Raw genomic sequence first — 20,411 nt, forward strand, 5'->3', positions numbered from 1 at the left:
AATATTCTGCAGTGCTACTCAAAAGAATTCAGATTTTTTTTTTTTTGGAAAATAGAAGTATTTTAGGTTCAGTACCTTTTTTATTTATTTTCATCCCTCTCTTTTATTTTCATTGTCAACAACTTTCTCAGTAGTAATGAAATCATGATATGTAATGTTACTAAAATTGTCAAATTAATAATGTTGATGTCATAAAAAATATCACTTTGTCTAATAACATTGTTGAGAGTAAAATGAAAGATGATATATAAAATAAAATAAATATTTTTTTATATGTAAAACTTTATATATTTGTAATGAAAAATTTAAAATAAAATACATACAAATATATATCTCACGAGCTATATTAGAGATCTCATATAAAGTTCATTTTTTAATATGTATAAAAATTAGTTTAAAATATACTTTTTAATATGATATTAGAGTCATTTAGAGTTTATCTTAAAAAATGTGTATTAAGCTTATTAGGTCATAGACAACTCATAATATATAGTCTTACGCATGAGTAGAGTCTGAGAAGATATATTGAAGATTCCACATCGCTATAGATAATAACATTTTAAAAAAATAGATTTTAATGTAACTCAACCTTATAAAATCAATTTATGAAATGAAATTTGAACCTACATTATAAAATATTTTTATCTATATTGGATAAAGTGTTATTAGACATTTATGTGACATGTTAAGTTAAATTTATTGGTAAAAAAATTTAAAAATATAAAAAGAACAGTTATATTTAATAGAAGAAAAAGTTGAGTAGGTAAAGAATCCATTATCAGGAAACAGAGAGACCGAACATAAAAGTCTAAAATTCAACACTGAATTATTCCCTTCACACTATTTTTATATTTGGTCTGAGTTTGTAATATTTGAGTGTGTGAAATAAATAAAAGAAGGTGCTTAAGGAATATGAGCCACAAATATATAAAAGAAAGAGAATATTATTAATGGAATTTGGTTACCCACACACATTATTAACACACACTTTCACGTCAAATATGTGATCAAAAACATTTTGCCGAAGCTTCCACCACGCGCACCCAAACCCAAACACTTCCAACGCGTAACCTACGTCATCCCCAATACCCACGGATACTCATACTAAACTCACTAACAAGTAAAAAGATAACGACACAAGAATATATATAATTTTTAAAATTAAAATATAGATACACAAATTTATATATTATATAATTATAAATTATTTAAATTAATATTAAAGATTTATGTATATAAATATGTTTAATTTTTGTTAGTAAAAATATATTTTTTTTATGATGAATTCAAAATGATTATTTATTTATTTTTTAATCATAATAAAAATTTATACAATTTTAAAAAATTAATATATATATTTTTTAAATTATATTATAATCATCTTAAAATTTCATAAATTTAATAAATATTTTTTAAATTAGACACTTCATTGATATATATTTTAGGAATGTCAGTATCCAATACGTGTGTTTGACACGGACACACCATTTAAAATATCAGAGGCTCATAACTCGTACGATAATCTAGGAAAAATGCTCCCAACTGTTTATGTAATCCTACAGATTCAATATAGATAAAAAAAAATGTATGAAAACCTTGTTTAAGAGATAACAACTAATAATATTTGTAATAGTAATTTGTTTTTAAGAGTAATGAAGGTAAAAATAGTAGTGGAATGAAGTGTAATGATAGTTTAAAAATATTGAGAGGAAAATTGAAAGAGAAGATAAAGATGTATAATGGCATAATTAGACGATAAAAGGTTGGTGTGATGTGTAAGTAAGAAGAAGAAAAGTAAGGAGGAGAGGGTAGTATGGTAATAAAATGTGAGAATGTGGGCAATTTTAATGGCAGAAGCCTTTAAAAAGAGGGAAGAGTTTGAATGGTGAATGTCTCCATTGGAAGAAGCAACCAACAACAACAACAACATCCAAATTCTCTCTCTCTCTCTCTCTCTCTGTATCTATCTCTGAGATGGGTGAGGTCGGAGAGAAGAGGTATGCGCTGTTGATGTGCGGCGAGGATTCGGAGTACTTGGTGAAGATGCACGGAGGCTGTTACGGCATCTTCGGCAGAGTGCTGGCGGAGGAGGGGGAGAAGTGGGACCTCTACAAGGTGGTGCAGGGACACTTCCCGGAGCACCACCACCTCTCTCTCTATGACGGCTTTGTCATCACCGGAAGCTGCTACGATGCCCACGCCAACGACCCTTGGATTCTTGACCTTCTTCAACTCGTCAACAAATTGGACTCTATGCACAAGAAAATCCTTGGCATTTGCTTTGGCCACCAGGTTCCTACTTGTCACCGTCAATTCATCACCTACTTTCAATTTCAATTGCTTTCTCTCACCTATGTCTATGCACCTCTGAATCAATTATTGTTGCTATTGTCTTTTCGATTGCCCTTTTTTTTAATATTTTTAAATCTTCATCCAATATTGTATTGTTATTTGTTGATGATGTGCTCATTGTATAGCTGTCAAATTACCTAAATCGCCATTGTATTACAAACTGGAATGAACTGTTTCCATAAAAATTGAACCATGATCATTTTATAAAGTAGTGAAAACCTCATAATTGAAGTTCAGATTTGAGTGTGAACAGGTTTTTCCATTGGATTTACTCATGCAGTAATGAAATTGTTTTAGCCTTTGGAAAAGAGAAACAAATAAGTTTTTAGTACGAGGAAAAAAAACCGTGGGAGAGAAAAGTTGTGGATACTATATTTATGTTATCTTACTCTGTCGGGAAGGTTTGTTCCACAGTGACCTTTTTTGACTTCCTGAGATTAAATTTTGAGTGTCTGATATTTAAGAGGTGATGAAGAGTCCTGCAACTAATACTGCACTGCTCCATTGTCTCTGTCTTCTCCGTGTAGAAATCTGTCAGTGCACCACTCAAATATTGTGTGGAATTACATTCTATCTTAATAATATTCATCTTTTTGGAATTTTTCTGTGGAATTTTGTGCCATGATAATATTCCCTTTTTTGCATGCTCCTAATTTCTCTACTTTGGCCCCACCAAAAATAAAAAGTCTGTGCCTGCTTCTTATAAAATGCAAAATAAAACCTCTTTTAAGAGTCATTTGATTGATTCTTTTTCTTAATGGTCATAGATAGGATTGATCCTTTTTTCTTTTTCATTGTTTGATGACTTCTGGTGGCTGATTTTTGACGTATCATTTTCAACTTTCTTTTAACGTTGACACATGGTATAAAATATTAAACATATTCATCACAAATAAATCTTAAAGAACAATAATAACAACAAACATTTTCTGTATAAATATTTTTCTAAAAATTCTCATTGTATGTTCACGGGTATATTCAGAAAAAAACCATGTTTTCATTCTAAAAATATCAGTTTCCTTGCTATATGCTATACTGTAAGAATAAAAGTAGGAAATTTTCTATAAACCTTCTGATTATCTTGTGCAGAAAACATATTCATATCTTAAAAATGTAAAACTCTATAATGTGTTAAATAGATGTGTCAGAAAGTGTGAATCTATTTTTTCTGCAAGATGGCATGGCTGAATGACAGTGTTGTTGACACATGTAATAGATAGTTGGGCGTGCATTGGGAGGAAAGGTGGGTCGATCTCCAAAGGGTTGGGACATTGGTGTGAAAGCTATAAACATGTCATCATCTTTGCCACTGTCTTTCTCATCTCTCAACCTCCCATCAAAGATTTCCATATACAAATGCCACAGGGATGAGGTGAGTGTGTAGTTTCTGAACATACTCAGAATACCCTTCAACATTTTTTCTCTTCTTCCAATGATTCTTACTGTATTGAAGTGACTGTGTTGAATTGTAGATCCTAGAGCTCCCTCCAAAAGCAGAGGTGATTGCTTGGTCAGAAATGTGTGGAGTTGAGATGTTTAGCTATGGAGACCACATCTTTGGCATCCAAGGCCACCCAGAATTCACCCATGACATCCTCTTGCACTTTATAGACCGTATTATTACCCGAAATTTGGTGCAGGTATGTATTTAATATTTAGAGTTTAAGATTTAGAATTTAGATTTATATTGTGTAAATCCTAAAAACACACAAAACATTAATTGTTGATTTTGTTGTCTTGCATTGTTTCGTGTGATGTTTGAATGAAATGAATGGTTGTTTGGAATATTAGGAAGCTTTTGCTTTGGATGCAAAGGAAAAGGCGGCATTGGTCGAGCCAGACAAGGAGATTTTGAAAAGATTGTGCGTCAATTTTCTAAAGGGTCGATTGTGACTGTGACTTACTACTATTCAATAAGATAAGAATTCAAAAAGGAAAAAGGATTACTGTAATGTAATATTTAAGATATTATTATTATTATTAATGTGTAAGAGTGTTTTACTAATTAAAGAAACAAGATCCAAATACTAATATTAGGCATTCTATTGCTCAGTTATTATGAACAATGAGTTCCACCATAATAATCCCTTAGTTAATTCTTAATTTTTCTTGTTAGTTTTTGTGCAATTTATTAGTATTTTACTTGAAGGTTATCAACAACGCTACGCTGATTAAGCTCTTCTTTCTCTATACCATCCTATTCTCTTTTAGTTCAGAATAAACTCCTTTCAAATATCACAATCTAGATCTTATCAATAAAATTGTAGAATAAACTTCTTTTAAATAAAAAAGGTCAGAACTAAATTAATATTGACGTAAATTATAGTCGAAAAATGTATTCAACTTAAGTTCTTTTTTAGTAATAATAGCTGTCATGGTTAAATCTAAAATATTTATTAAACACATTATTTAATTTATAACTTCAATATAAAAAAAAATATAAGAGATTAGCGATGCATAATAATTGAGTTCCATCACTAATATTAAGGATAAAGTTTTGTGAATCCCCAAAATTATCGATTTATAATATTTTAGCCTGTCATCATATATGGAGGCTTAATGTAAAAGTAACATAAAAGGAAGATTTGATTTGATAATAATATGGTACTTTAAAAATATTTCCTTCCTTTTTATTGAGAAAAAACAAAACAAAACAAAAATTCTACTTTTTAATAATCTAATAAAATATATAAACATTTAAAAAAATACAAGAAAAAGTCATGTTTCTCATACCAGATTTCGATAAATTATTAAAAAATACTTTAATAATAAATTTATATTTTTCAACGAAAGTCTTGTTGTTATCTGTGCTTGTAAAATATAATTTCTTTAATTTAAGTTCATGATTTACAAGCACAATTTATTAATTATCCTAATCTTTTTAACATAAAAAATTAAATAAAAATATTTTTTTACTAATTTTTTATTAATATAATAATGATACTTTTTATATTTATTCATATTTATTTTTATATTAATAAAAGGAGATGTGAAGTAGTTATCTATAAAACATAGTTGTTAAAATATAATACCTTTATTATATAATATTATAAGATGATTTCAACATGAATTAATTAAGCTATTTCATTTGTGGTATTGTGATCGTTTTGTTGTTAGAATTAGAATTTTAGGTTTATAATTGTATAACAACGAAGTGAAATTTAATTTTAGTTGTTACACCTAAAATAGAAGTCCAAATTTTCTCCAAATAAAGATTATTTGTCGAAATGTATAGTTAAAAGAATTAGTGAAACTTGTTAGTAGTCTTTCTCTTTCTTTTTCTCCTATTTGTTTTTATTTGATACAATGAAGCCATTTAAAAAGTATAAAATTTATTAAAGTATGGACACTCACAATCTTCACGCCAATCTTCACGCAAATGTGTGAATGAAATCAATCTCGCAGAGAAGAATTAATAATAACAAAGAATCTTTCACAAAAGGAATCCAAAGAAAAATACACTCACTATTTGTCAAAATAACTTATATAAACTATCAAAGAATGAAAGACAACATATTATTATTAATTAGATATATTATTCATACAATAATTTTTTTCATCACTTTCTATAATGGTTTTACTTTACTTTTCATTATTATCTTATCATGATTTTTTTTATCTCATAAAATTTGTGTGCATATAAAAAAAAAATCCATTGTAAACATACTCAATGGAGAAAATCTCTTCTTAGTTTAAGGAGTGGTATAAATAAATTTTTTCCATGATAATTTTTTTATATAGATAGATTTTTTAACTTATGAAAAAGACTGTTTAAAAGATAAAATCATAAAAATTTGTGTACACTAACTTAATAATAAAAACTAAATAGAAGAATCTCTTTTATTAACGTTATAAATTATTTAAAATTATTATATATAGTAAAGATATATTCATAACTCACATTTTTCATATAATCTTGTTACAATTCTAATACTATTATTTTAATATATATTTTTTATATTATTTAATTATAAATTTATGGTTTATTATATATTTATATATAAATTCATGACATCAAAAAGTTGTATAGTTTGCAGGACTATCAAAGCATCATTTTCCGACATGCACTTTGATCACAATCTTCCTTTTCTTTACTTCCAATATCCTAACTATCAGCGCCAGGTTCACCATTCCTGCGTATAGGAACTTCTATGTCTCTAATATGGAGAGTAAGATACTTGCTTTATGTGTACAAATAACTATGATAACAAGGGAATACTAAAACAAGTTATTTCCAAAAACTTTTTTGGTTGAGTTTATTAATTCTCCGAGGAGAAAATACATAGCTTCATAACAAGTAAATTTTAGTCGGAATTGAATGTTCTACAACAAAAAAATGCACACGAATTCCAGCATTCGTTAACAGATTATAATTTATGTGTAATAAATTAACAATGTAGAACAAATTCATAAAGGGTTCATGCCAGTTTGTGAGTGTTTATCAGCATGGGTTGTTAAAAATGGAATCTATGCTATTGACTAAAAAGTAATTCTAACCATAAGACACATATGGGTAGCAATGCAAACTCCTAAGTAATATCATTGCAAAGCAAAATAAATGAAGGAATGTTCATGCATTAAATGTGGCTCCAGAGTTCCTTCTGCACTCTGCTAGGCTTTCCATGTAAAACTGACACTTGCTAATGTCATCCCCATAGCTGTTCAGGCACTGCAAGCAATTCAACATCACCTTCATTAATATTCTCTTAGAAAACAAATATGCATGTACATACACAGAACAGAATACTTGAAATTGCATCATATATGGGGAGACATCTTTGTATGTTCCAGTTCAACTACTGATATTACAAATACAGAGTTACTAGCAGATTGAGGACATGTTTGATTCTCTTTTCACCTTTTAGTATCAATTTTTTTATAAACAAGTTCATGCTATTTGGGAATCAATTTCTCACACAAAACCTATTATATTTGAAAATTATTTTTAAAAATTATTTTTAAAAAAGTATTTTAGAAACCAGAAAAAAGAAACAATTGGAAGAGACAAATGCTTTTAAATATGGTCAAGAGGCAAACACTTACAAATATGTTCAAAGGTCAAACAAATTTTAGAAAACAGAGCACTGTTTTTGAAAATAGTAAACAAACAAGACCTTAGTGCCTACCAAATACACAACTTCATAACTATAAAAAGTGGGAATTTATCAACAGAAGAGAAGAGAGACAGAACATATTGCCACGTACATCTTGGAAAGACTTGGAGTGCATATTACATGCATCACTACCAAAACTATTAGCAGTTGCTGCAGGAACAGCAGTAGAAGGCCCAGTAGTTACTGTTTCATGTTGAATAGTTCGAGGACCCAAAGCAGAATCCAAAGCCCTGTTGACCACAGCAACTCCACCACCAAAAGCCATTCCTAGAAAATGAAAAAGAAAACAAACCTAATTCAGGACCAAAATGTACATATGACTGATGAAAAATCGTAGTATCACGTTATACATAGGATGAAACAGTGATGTTCCATAACATACCTTCAGCTACTGTCCCAAACAGAGATCCACCACGATTGCCACTCTGAGCAGGAGCTGGAGGTGGAGCTGAGTTAACTGCATCAAAAAATCCATATAATACATAATACAAATCAGTAAAATAATTTTAAATCTTCAATCACTACTAGTAGAAACTTGAAAGGCAAAAACTAAATAACTACATATGTTTTCAAAAGATACATTCTATATTATTAAGGCTTCCAAGTATACTATCATATTCATTCAGACCTGGGCGTGGAGCAGGACGTGAAGCTGAACGAGCAGATCTACCTGCAGACATAAGCAGCAACTCAATGATTGACATAACTGGAAAAGTACATTGAAATGCAAAATCCATGTTCTATAAACAAATACTATTTGTTCTGCCAATACAATCTCTTCTAAGTGTCTAATATTCCTAACACAAACACATTCATTAAAGGCATTCTTCAATGTGATCCCGATCCTATATGGCTATATCATGGCAGAAGCAAAATTAAACAATGTCTAAGAAAGCTTGATTTACACAAATATCACAAAATATAATAATTATCGCCAAAAATCACAGACACCTATCGAACCTAGAGTATTTTTAAACGAAAAACTAAAATTAAATTATCATTAAAAAGGAGAAAAATAAAATACTCTAAAATTGCTGGACAAAAAGTATTGAATCAAACAACTGAGAAGCATAGAAAAACTAGAAATTGTAAAGGTACAAAAAATCGAGATCAATTAAAATAAAGAAAATGGAGCAAAAGAGATGGAGAGGCTGACCACCGGAGCTACGGCGAGGCATTTTATTCAGACGGAGAAGAGAGAAAATCTCGATTCTGATGGTGTTATAGTATTTGAACGATGAACAACATAAAATAAAATGCAGTTACACTTCAATCGTTATATTTATAGCTGCTATTGTGTGAGGTGGTAACGGTCGTTGCGACACGTGGCGCCTTCTAATTGTTCTTGCGGGAGAAGAAAAAAGGGTTTAAGAAATTTATTAGCAAATCTTTAAATTAATTGGCTAATCGTTAGGATGTTCAATAAATGAGTGGCTTCTCTATAACAAAACATAAACTCAATTAATTCCTCAACCATACCACTCTACCCGATTTCAGTTAAAACCACGAAAATACTCTTAAATAAAATGAGAATACAGATAAAAATATATTTGCATTTTTTTTAGAATATATTTTTAAATCCTTTTTAGAACAATTTTTTATTATTATGGAATTGTTTTCTTGATGAAATTTGATTTTTAAATTTTATTTATTCTAGATCTTCTTTTTCGGAATATATTATTTTGAATTCTAGATTTTTATTTTTAGAATGAAGAACATTTTTGAAAATTTAAAAAAGTATGTAAGGTGGAGGTTAAAAAGTTAGGTGTAAGAAAAAATTGCTAACATAAATCTCTCATATTTTTGTTACTTTTTTTAAGACCTGTTTATCTTTTACATCTTTCTAATTATATCTTTCTTACGCTAGTACTTTTGAAATTAAATCGTTGTCATTAAAATGCTCTTTTAAGTTGTTAAAAAAACAGAAAAGTTAAATTACAAGAAATTCTGTGAAATCAAATGTCGTAAAATATTTTTAATATAATATTATTACACTGTCAATTTATAATAATTTTTTAATTAATATGTGATAAATTAGTTCTAAAGAAGAAATACATACAAAGAATTTAAAATAATAATTCTTAAAAATGAACACCACCAACTCACTAAACATGAACTTATTCATGGAAAGAAAAACAAAAACACACCTACACATAAACATCTGTCGGTTCAGCAGATCATTAAAATGAAATATCATTTATTCTTATTTTCTCTTCTCTTTATTTTCCTTTTTGTTTGTTTTATTTTTCCCATTTTTCTTTCTTCAAACAAAAACTTAAATTTGCGACCAGTGTAATTATATTATTAAATCTTTAGGCAACTAGATCTCTCTTTCACATGCCAAATATTTAAGTAAAATACATTTAGAAAAAATGGATAAACGATAAAAACGTGCGATTTTATTTTCAAATTTTCCAAAACATTCTAAACTTTGTATACTTTTCTAGTTGGGCAGTTTCTTCGTGCACCCCTACATTTTTCTTCCTGCACCCCACAAGTTGCGCAAAGACAAAACTATTCCTATATACATTATACATTTTCTTTTTTCTTTATTTCGGATTATGAAATCCGGTAAATTTTTGGATTGGCGCTTCCGGTAAATTTTCAAATTGACGCATCTGGTAATCTCCCGGATTGATGTTTCCAGTAATATGAATGATAGTGTTAATCCAAAATAAAAAAATGCAAAACATTTCATAATTGAAAAAATCATTTTGGATCCGTCAATCCGTAATTCAAAATATGCATTCTGGATTCAGAAATCCATAATTGAAAAAAATCATTCAAGATCCACCAATTCGTAATAAAAATTAGGCTTACAGATTCAGCAATCCGAAAATCAATAATTTATGTAAACTTTACTTCCAGAACACCTCCCTCATCCGGAATGCAACATGATTCACTTTCGGATTGATGAATCCATAACACACTCCCAGATCCCAATATTGTGGAAGTCAGTTTCGGAATTACAAAATTATGGGGGTGCAGGAAGAAAAATGTAGGGGTGCAGAAAGAAACTTCCTTCTAGTTGTGGCTATCCAAATACCCAGAGACCAACTCAACAGTTTGAAAAAAGGACCCACCCAAAATCTTATTCTAGGGGACTTCACTAAGCTATAGCTATTTTACATGCACTTCATGCTACTCCCTTTATTTATTTGTGGATATACTTGTTTTATATATGTTTAACTTCAACAACATTGGATAATGAGACAGGGTAAAGAGAAAACAATTTCTTCACAATAAAGATTTTGAGAAATATTATTAGCTATATACTCTATTACTTTTAATATCATTTACCATCAAATAAGAACTTATATTGTTTAATTAATAAATCGCATTTAATATTATAATAATGTAATAACAGTTACAACCCTACATTATAACTAAAATTGGCAATCAAAGCCATGACCTGCTATTAGTTCAAAATAGCACTTCACCCAAATTTCTTAAAAAACACACACAAATCGAACTACTTAATTGTCGATTAATAACAAAAACATCTGGCTAACCAAAAAAGACAAGGTCATATACACGAATGTATAGAAAGCCGATTCTGAAAAATGTGAAAGATCGGCTGCTCCCTATTATTGTTTCTCTGAGGCCTTGTAAAAAATGGCAATGCTATATGAGAAGAAAAAGTGAAGTTATGAAGGGAAAGCAGTGGCCAACATACAATACCATTTTAGTTAGATAGAGTAATTTCATGCAGTCCAGCTCCGGGAGCCAGAATACTATATCCCCAAAGTTGCAGCGTAATCAAATGAATAAAATGCCTTCAGATAACTCTTCCACCAACCAATAAGCACATTCACCTATAGCTCATCCTTCAAGAGTGGGATAAAAGCCTGACGTGAATGGCCTTCCACTTCCATTGGAATCTGGTATAGCATGCATTGGTGATTGAAATTCCCCGGAATGTGAAGACCTTTTCGACTTGGAGTGCTTTGGAGAAGCTGCATAATAGTCTCCAGAACTGCTTGTAGAGTACATAGATGATGTTGGCAATCCATGAATTTTGGGCAATCCAGTTGTTTCGGGCAAACTGTATCCTCTTTCAACTGTCTCAGCTTCCATGGGCAGTTCCTCCAAGTCCTACCAACACGTAATACAGTTATCAGACCAGTGGGTATATGTCTTTACAGGTTTTGTTATAGGAAGAAAACCTAAATAAAATAAATAAATCCTGGACCACATACATGTGGAAATTTTGAGAAGAAAATTGACTCAGCATTGCTGAGAAGTCAAAAGCATGCATCTAGAAAAGAAGCATCACGTAATATTGCAACCATAAACATGAATTTATAGAAGAAAAGGCACATCATGTTGTAACCTACAACCCTTGTAATTGACTAACTATTTCACAGAGAATAAAGGGGTGAGTACACCACGTGAACCATATATTAAAAGTTATTAATTAGAATCAAGAACCAATTTTTTCTTTACAGCAGTGGTTTGTTGGGAAAGTAAGGGAACAAATCTCAACTATTAGATGATTCGTGGATTACGAGACTAAACTATTCGGCAACGTTTTCAACTGATCACATAACTTTAAATTTGGCCATTCATGTATACGATTTAAATTATTAGTTTCTCTCCACTCACAATAACATACACCTCTAACTAGAGATGAGCAACATGAGAAAGCAACCAATTTAAATAAAACATAACTAACATGGAAAGTAATACAGAAATTTTTTAAACATTGGCCATTAAAAGTTCTAGGACTGTTAACCTTAAAAGCCTGTTGATAAGCTCGAAGAAGTTCTCTACAGCGCTTTCTTTTCAAGGCTATCTCATCAGGTTCTTGCAACATTTCTTCAAACAGGTTGTCTCTGGTTTGAATTTTAACATACAAAGTACAATCAGCAATCAACGTTAGAGAAGCATACATCAGAATCAATTAGCTTGTCACAACAACTGTTACCTGTATAGCTTTTTAATAAAGACGTTGTGCAGCTCTCTTTTGGTGTTGTTTACCTGATGATTTTGTAAAAGACAGTCAGCAGTATTTATTTAAGGCATGAAAAATCAAGTACTGTCTGTCAACCACTCCAAAATAAATAGCAATAGTACATAATCAAATCAAATCAAATATTAAGAACATAACCAATAGGATACCCCGTCTAAAAAAAAAACCAAAGTGAAATGCAGAGTTCATATACTTAAATTCATAAATGGGATATCACAATTACTGATATTGCTCGCAACAGTGCAAAAAATTAGGTGCCTACTCAAGAAAAAACCAATTGGATTTAAACCTGTTGAGTAGAATCACCATTTTGAGTAGGAGAGACAATGTACCTCAGATCTAGTAGATAGACAATGTCATTTAGGTTAAAAACACGGAGAAATTCCAGTGTAGAAAATAATTTTTTATTTTGACATGCTTGCATAAACTCGAGTACCATAATTGTCAGTTGTTTATTGGTTTAGTTCACACAGCAACTTGTGTACAGACCTGTCTACACAAGTTTTTTCATTACAAAATGGATAAAAAAAAGTGGAATAGAAGGCTCGATCAATAAGTGTAGTTTTTGAAAAATATTTTAAAACTAGTATGCTTTTTTTTACATAAAAAAAGTAGAATATGTTCTAGTTATGTAGGTTTTCTTACTTCTGCTTTCAGTTTCTTCTTACTTGTGTTCTTCCTTACACACACCTTCTCCCACTTCTGTTTACAAATTGCTTTTGAAAATTGTTTTATTAAACAATTTTTAAAAAACTAAAGAAAATAACACAATTAAACACACTCTAATTTTCCATAAGCAACATAGAAAACAGCTTATAGAAAACTACTTTTCAGTTAATAATTGCAATACTTAGTACTAGAAGTAGATGAGGTAGCAAAGTACCAAGAAGTGCATAATTGCTTTAGGGATAAGATCCTCAACATTTTTCCTGACAATGTCATAGTACGATCGCAGAAGCAACTTTGTCACTGTTATTTCAATAACTTCTGTCTCTGAATTGCTCTCTGATGGCCTCAAGATTGGAGGTGGCTACAAAATCAAAAGCACATTAGGTAATCTATACCTATGGAACATATTGATCAAGCTCAAGCTGACAATAAATGTGTCATGATGTACACATACCTCTCTCAAATGGATCATAGAGAATGAATGCTCCACGCTGTGAATGGGTTCAGTTTGTGGTTTACTAGCCATATTCTCCTTCACAGTCATTCGGCTATCACCTCCACCAAAAATGGATGATATACCCCAACTTGATCCAACAGTGTTTCCTGAAAGATATTAAGCATTAAATGTAAATGCCATAAAATAAAAACAAAGCCCATAGATAATATAATTACTTGACTAAAGATAGGACAACCAAAAGATAAGCTTATAAACAAGTTCATAATAAAATAAATGCAGTGAACGAAAACATTAAATAGAACATGTAAATTACCAGAGGGTACACTTTTTTCAACATCGGATGCAGCTCGGACACCCTGTTTATCATTTATATCATAAGAATACAGTAATAACATCGAGATACTAAATTTAGTAGCCCTTAACTAGATTCCCGCTAGGAAAAATTTATTGTCAATTAAACAATATACAGTTACAAACCGGATCAGTGACTACTCCATTGGCTTGTCTTGCAAGAATAGCCCGGGATTTCACACTTCTTTCAGAGGCTGATCCCTTATCAGACTCCAGAGCATCCTATAGGAGATTGATAAGAAAATTTTGAAAGTAAAGAAAGGCTTGCATAACTACAGTACATACTCGTGAAAAATATGGGGCACATTTGGAACTAGATCTCATAATAGGAATACCTTCTGCCTAGAAACTGATATAGCAGCCCTAGAAGACTTGCTCTGTTGCACAGCAATTTCTAATGCCTTGCTTCCACCAATAAAATTTGGGTGGGAAGTGTTTATGTAGTCCATCTGTAGAATTATTGAGTAGTTTAAATAAGAAATCGTAGACATGGAAATTGATGATTCACTCTAATAGATTGCCCATCAATGGTTTCTACTACACAGCAAAAACTTATGAATATCTTTAATTGTGACGGTTTTTCCATTTTATTTGGAGATAACATCATTTACCAATGTTCTAGCACAGCATCCCAAGCCATGCTCAGTCTAGTAAACAAGAATTAGGTGAAGTCATTTCGGTGCTGCTGATGAAGTTTATAAGAACTTAAGGCTCAACATACAACCCAATGGAATAACTTCTAACAACTCCATTAGAAATAAATGGCTAATTCTGTTATGTGGAATAGTATTAAGGAAGCCAAGGAGTCGACTACACAATTACAGTTGAAAATGAAAGCAATGATGACACTTTCATCAGTTTCTTACTAAAAATGACTTGAAATTTAAAGATATTTTGGGTATTAATTGACAACAAGTTTTGGAACAGCAACCAAATTTTGATGAGCTATTTTAAGTAGAGGATGGAGAAAGTATACATTTATACTTGAACAAGTCAAACTTCAGCCTACCTCCATTTCTACCATGTGCGCAATCATATTCTCCGACGGTTCAAGGCCTTCTCGTAAAAAGTTCCCTATAACTTCATCCATGCGCTTACGCAAGAAAGGGAATCGTTGCAGTTCAGTAACCATACAGCGATGGCTGATCTGAAGAGAAGGGCTTTTGTTTAGGCACATACTAGATAATGGAAGACAGGAGAGATGGCAAGCTTAAAGCCCTGTAACTACCTTCATTAATTCATCATAGATAAACCTGGCACACTGAAGACTTGGATCCAATAGACGAGATATTTGCCTTCGCACAAGAACCTCAAATGGCACCTGATTACATGGAAATAAATAGATAAACTTGTTCCGGAGTAGGGTTTTTGTATAAACATATTTATGTATTTGGATTCACAAATTATAACGAAACATTCACAAAATCAACCAAACTTTTAAAATATAATTTGTATTCTTATTTTAAAATATAATTTCTATCTCTTATTTTTTTAAGGAAAAAGGTTTGGGTAAAAAAACCTACTTCTGGAACAAACAATGCTGATTTAGGCCCCGTAGCATTCTGTATGGCAGTACGGATGTCATCATCAGTCAGGTCTTCACATGGATCCACCTCCTTCAAGTTAGCATGAAGTTACACAAGGAATTAGTAAATTTGCCTATTGCTTAAAACTCAACATCATATACTGTGCTAATAATAAAATCATTGTTTCTCTTTCCCTTGAAATACATAGAATTATAATCTGTGATTTGCTTACCCCCATTATAATAAAATAATAACATTGCATAGCATTTACAAACTTAAGATGAAAATCTGTTTTGCAACAAAAATGAAATTACATATTTTTCATAGTTAAATCATATATATGATTGCGAATATTCAGTTTTGTTTGATTAATAACAATTGAGTAGTACACAAATAATAATAATAATAATAGGTAGGATAATAGAGCATCCGTCCATGAAATGCAATAAGGTTGACAGGCTAATGAGTTAGCTATAGCCTCCTCCTCATTTTCCATCTTAATTGAACTGTAGCATGAGAAAAGAGATTTCTAACATTACCATACGGAACTACAGGAGAATTATATACCTCTAAACTTTTGACAAATATGGATTGAAAAATGTAATGGATACGTGCTCCACCAGATAACTCGGATGTAGACATCTCCTCATTCTTTCCCTCAACCATTGAGGAGAATGCTGTTTTCAAGAAGAGAGAAATTGGATATAGCATTTACTTAATAGAGAGAAAACACAACTTCATTAATAAAAGATTTGAAAACTAGGCGGTTGGGATAGTTAAGTACCTTCACAATATTTTGAAAGAATATTCAAGAGAAGCGCACCCTGACCAGCCTGTTAGAGATTAACACATAAATAATGCATTGCATAATTACAGCCACAGTAGAAAAAATGCTGTTTTTTTTACAAAACAAGGAGATTAAATATACAGCATACTTAACTATTTGAGTGTTTAACAAGTCATAGGGACGTATCCAAGACACATCTCAGTATCATACCTTGGACTCAGTGATTTCACCATAGCTTGCATGCTCCTTTGCAACAGAGACTAATGAAGTACTTATACGTGCTCTCAGCCCAGGTAGCACAGCCTTTATATGTTGTGCTAGAATCTGAAAAAATAATGGACAGGCAAATGTGCATGCCACATTGGTGTGCATTAGACCAGAAATCTCAATGTTGGTATCAATTCATAATGGTTTAATATTTTATGGGATTTGGAAGAACTCAGTTCTATCCAAGAAGTATCTAACAATATTCTTTCTCCAAATTTACTCTAAGCAAGTATTAATCTGGCTATTTGTATACACTCTTCAAACTCTTATCCTTCACAGGCCCGTGAAAAAAATAAAGTTCATTCCTCTTCACAGCACTAAAAAGAAAAGAAACTTCATTCTTTCAAATCTCCTTCCTCTTCTCCCTTCCAAAATAAAGATACAAATGATTCAAAGAAAAATTCCAAAGCCACCACTAAAATCAACATTGAAGGTGAAACAACTACGTGCATTTTTTTGATATCTCCCTCCTAAAGATAAAGGATATAATAACAATTTTGATGAGAAAGTGTGAAGACTGAAACAGACTTTTACTCTGCATTTGAAATCCCTAAATAAGGCTAGTATTATACACAATAAATATACATGTTTTCAGTGTCATGAAGACTCTACCTGGTTCAACTTCTTTGCTAGTTGAGGAACACCACAACTATCTGCCAGACCACTGTATACCTATGAATAACATAAATAGATAAGAGTAAGTATATATAAGCAATAGAACTTGACTATTAACTACACATAAGAACTTCCTTACAGGGCGACTGCGGAAAAATTTCTCTTCAGCCACAAGAGCATCCTTTATACTCCGGTTCATTTGAATATCCTAATATGATGAAACAATAGCCAAAATATATTTCATCAATCAGCACATATTTACCTCCATGCCAATCAAGCAAATTACATATAGTAACCAAGGACCAGTGCTTAATATCTATAAGAGCATGCGCACAGGTTAAAGAAATTAAACAGAGCTTTTAGAACTATAGTATAAAATCATTACCTCCTGACTACGATTTACAACACCTACATAACCAAGTCGGAGGGGGATAACTTTTCCTAGTAACAGATTCCGGGCATCAGTACCTCTGTCCATGATATCCAACTACATTCCAAATAATAAGAGCCTAATATTGTCAGAACAAGGCAACAGCTTAATAAATTTCACAAATGTCTCGGACAAAATGTTACAAGAGTATACCGAACCTTTGTGATTATGCCGATTGTTCTATTACCTATAACAGAAACAAGAATCTTTAAAATTCCAGTTAAAGAGGTCTGAAAAAATTAAAGTTTCAGACACATGGAAGCAAAACTCACCATCAGGATCAGCAATCCCTGCCATCTGGAGAGCATCTGAATTAGCCAAATCTGAATTTGCCGGTGTGACAGCCAGAATGAGACATGTGGGAGTTTTGATATATGACATGATCATTGTTCTGATTCGAGCTTCAATATCAGAAGGCTGGTCACCAACAGGAACCTTCGTAATGCCTGGGAGATCTACAAGCGTGATATCAAGAACATTTGGTGAAAAAATCTTCAGTCGAATCTGCTTGTCTGAGACACCTTTGTTCCCTCCTGCTTCCCTATCAGTTTCAGCCTGCAGAAAGAGAGTGAAGATATTCAAGTCAACAGAGGGATATAAGGTAAATGAAAAGGATTAAACCAGTACACTGTATACTTATCAGTACATCACTAGGAACAGTATTACATTCTATATAGATGCAAACAATTCGTCTTAAATTTAACCACATTTCAAGCTTAAAGCATAGAAATCACTTCCAATGGACAATGGACCCTCAACCAAAACAGTATTACCTATTGATATGATAAAAATATTGACAACTGTCAAGCAAACAATATTCTCAAAGTTAATTTAACTAACTTACACATTCAAATATACATTTTTACTACTTTCAAAAGACCAAGTCTCTAAAGTATCTATCTATTCCATTTTGGGGTTGGAGCATTGGAAGCCACGAACACATAATACCAAAGCCAAATACAATACATGAACATGAGCACCACGTATAGCCATCGGATCACACCCAAGTTCAACTCAACTCAGTGCCGGTTAATGTGCCAGAGTGTGTCCATGTCTTGACAATGGGTGAACAGGTTAAAAAAAACTGGATACAAAAAAAAAGTAAGAGAGAAAATAATCTTCATTAATGAAAGGGTCACCCTCCTTATTTAAGGATTCTCTTCTCCCTTCCCCTTAGATGCCGGCAAGCGAAACTAATGTTACAAATGGGAAAGCAGTACTCTAGTGTTCAATAGCCATTCAAAAGACAAGGTAAACGCCAACCGAACATGATAACAATATTCTACTTCTCTTCTCTTCTACGCTATTATTTATTTTATGACCTAAAATAAAACCATCATGACCTAGTGAGTAATCCATGACGATAAGTTGTCCGCGTCACAAACATGTAAAAGCCAAACGTAAAGCTTGGAAATAAAAAGTTAAGCACCTGAATTTCCCTGCGAATATCGGAGAAATCGTGGAATTTTCTGCCAGGGAGATGGAGGAACTCGCCGTACTCATCGTCGGGGGCGTCGGGCTTGCGCTTGGTCTGGACGAGCTGGAGGACGAGGGGGCGGCGAGTGCATATGTCGTTGCCGCGGGGGAGAAAGTCGCGGCCGACTAGGGCTTCGAGGACGCTGGACTTGCCGCTGCTCTGGCTGCCGACGACGGCGACCTGAGGGAGGTCGATGGTGGATTGGCTGCCGACGCGCGAGAAGATGTCCTGAAGGCGGTTGACTAGGGAGATCACGCTGGAACCAAGAGGAGCGGTAGCAGATGCCGCGGGAGAAGTAGTAGAAGAAGAAACCTCTTCTGCCATGATCGATGGATCAATCGATGGGAAAAACCCTAACTAGGGTTTTGGTTTGAAACAATGAAGCGATTGAATGATTGAGTGGAGTGGAGACTCACTCTCCGGTTGCTGCCTCCGCTTTCCCTCACCGCCTATTCTAATTCGTATGGCGTTGGCGTTGGAGAAAGTTCAAAATGAATGAATGAATAATAATAATAGACTTGTGATTTGCCTCTCTGTGTGACGTGTGAGTTGTGTTGTGGGGCTTTATGCTGGAACACTGGTTCCTACCATCTCACCACCATTTGCTTAATTACTAAATAAATGAAAACAGAAACTCAACACAACCTAAACCCTATTTTGCCCTTCTATCACACATAAAATTTGAAATCAAAGAAAAGTGAAAAAAAAAAACGAAAACTATTTTAGGGAAGCTGTTTGAGCTATAAAAAAGTTTCCTTCCATTTTAATTTTAATAAATATCATTTTAATTTCTCAATAAATGTCTTTAAAATAGTTGTTAGCATTTTCTGGCAAAAGAATATTTAATAGTTATATATGATGATGTAATAAATTTACAATATAATAATACTGATTATTATAAAATCAATTATTTTATTATATAACAGTTTGTAAGGGAATGATAGTAAAGATGATTTTATATTGCTAGAAAGTTTTTTCTCTTAAAAACTATTTTTTTATTACTCTGTTTTTATCCAATGTTTTTATTCCTAGTTGTATTTTAAAAATTATACATAATTAGGCTTATTCTTCCGTTCTGATAACGTTTAAAAAAATAAAATACTATTTTTTACATTAATTAATATTTGTTATAAAGCATACTAGGTTATAATTGATTTTTCATAACAAAATTATGATGTGCTTTCCATGAAATTTGAGAGGGTCAAAGGTTTTGTTTCAAAGCTTTTCTAACTTTAAATATTTTTATGACGTTTTAATTTTTACATCTTTGAAAAAACTATTTTAGAATAAATTTAAAACTTTTCTAAATAAGTTCTTTTGTAAAGATACATTTTAAAATTAGTTAACACTTTATTTATATATATTTTATTATTTCGACATATATTATTTGTGAA

At 31.8% G+C, this 20,411-nt stretch overlaps 3 protein-coding genes across 3 annotated transcripts; 1 reads left to right on the forward strand and 2 right to left on the reverse strand.

The window, feature by feature from the left end:
- Positions 1 to 1,716: 1,716 nt before the first annotated feature.
- On the forward strand, positions 1,717 to 4,455 carry LOC137832743 (gamma-glutamyl peptidase 3-like). Its single transcript, XM_068641069.1, has 4 exons — positions 1,717 to 2,292; positions 3,569 to 3,724; positions 3,825 to 3,992; positions 4,144 to 4,455. Exons 1-4 carry the CDS (start codon positions 1,975 to 1,977, stop codon positions 4,243 to 4,245), a joined length of 744 nt encoding a protein of 247 aa, XP_068497170.1. The 5' UTR covers positions 1,717 to 1,974; the 3' UTR covers positions 4,246 to 4,455.
- Positions 4,456 to 6,680: 2,225 nt separating this feature from the next.
- On the reverse strand, positions 6,681 to 8,699 carry LOC137833192 (uncharacterized). The gene is made up of 5 exons (XM_068641553.1): positions 8,623 to 8,699; positions 8,095 to 8,136; positions 7,849 to 7,923; positions 7,558 to 7,733; positions 6,681 to 7,021 (listed from the first exon to the last, which is right to left on the reverse strand). Exons 1-5 carry the CDS (start codon positions 8,642 to 8,644, stop codon positions 6,923 to 6,925), a joined length of 414 nt encoding a protein of 137 aa, XP_068497654.1. The 5' UTR covers positions 8,645 to 8,699; the 3' UTR covers positions 6,681 to 6,922.
- A 2,212-nt stretch (positions 8,700 to 10,911) lies between these two features.
- Positions 10,912 to 19,693, reverse strand: LOC137832744 (dynamin-related protein 3A-like). The gene is made up of 20 exons (XM_068641070.1): positions 18,970 to 19,693; positions 17,813 to 18,095; positions 17,699 to 17,727; positions 17,496 to 17,597; positions 17,250 to 17,318; positions 17,108 to 17,167; positions 16,439 to 16,552; positions 16,226 to 16,274; positions 16,009 to 16,118; positions 15,439 to 15,531; positions 15,144 to 15,236; positions 14,925 to 15,062; positions 14,251 to 14,364; positions 14,042 to 14,137; positions 13,878 to 13,920; positions 13,562 to 13,710; positions 13,322 to 13,468; positions 12,394 to 12,446; positions 12,202 to 12,301; positions 10,912 to 11,561 (listed from the first exon to the last, which is right to left on the reverse strand). The coding sequence occupies exons 1-20, from the start codon at positions 19,339 to 19,341 to the stop codon at positions 11,289 to 11,291; spliced, it is 2,487 nt and encodes an 828-aa protein (XP_068497171.1). The 5' UTR covers positions 19,342 to 19,693; the 3' UTR covers positions 10,912 to 11,288.
- Between the last annotated feature and the right edge of the window lie 718 nt (positions 19,694 to 20,411).

This window comes from Phaseolus vulgaris, chromosome 6 (genome assembly GCF_000499845.2).
Source record: "Phaseolus vulgaris cultivar G19833 chromosome 6, P. vulgaris v2.0, whole genome shotgun sequence".
In the NCBI taxonomy this organism is placed as follows: domain Eukaryota; kingdom Viridiplantae; phylum Streptophyta; class Magnoliopsida; order Fabales; family Fabaceae; genus Phaseolus; species Phaseolus vulgaris.

Bases quoted from the DNA above. Each gene is read 5' to 3' on its own strand.
- LOC137833192 (XM_068641553.1), bottom strand. From the start codon at position 8,644: ATGCCTCGCCGTAGCTCCGGTG. The intron at 8,137-8,622 runs GTCAGCCTCTCC...TTATGTCTGCAG, and splicing joins GCCTCGCCGTAGCTCCGGTG to GTAGATCTGCTCGTTCAGCT. The intron at 7,022-7,557 runs GTACGTGGCAAT...AATTGCTTGCAG, and splicing joins ACTCCAAGTCTTTCCAAGAT to TGCCTGAACAGCTATGGGGA.
- LOC137832743 (XM_068641069.1), top strand. From the start codon at position 1,975: ATGGGTGAGGTCGGAGAGAAGAGGTATGCGCTGTTGATGTGCGGCGAG. The intron at 3,725-3,824 runs GTGAGTGTGTAG...GTTGAATTGTAG, and splicing joins ACAAATGCCACAGGGATGAG to ATCCTAGAGCTCCCTCCAAA. The intron at 3,993-4,143 runs GTATGTATTTAA...TTGGAATATTAG, and splicing joins TTACCCGAAATTTGGTGCAG to GAAGCTTTTGCTTTGGATGC.
- LOC137832744 (XM_068641070.1), bottom strand. From the start codon at position 19,341: ATGGCAGAAGAGGTTTCTTCTTCTACTACTTCTCCCGCGGCATCTGCT. The intron at 17,598-17,698 runs GTTCGGTATACT...TTTGGAATGTAG, and splicing joins CAATCGGCATAATCACAAAG to TTGGATATCATGGACAGAGG. The intron at 14,138-14,250 runs GTATTCCTATTA...AATCTCCTATAG, and splicing joins TATCAGTTTCTAGGCAGAAG to GATGCTCTGGAGTCTGATAA.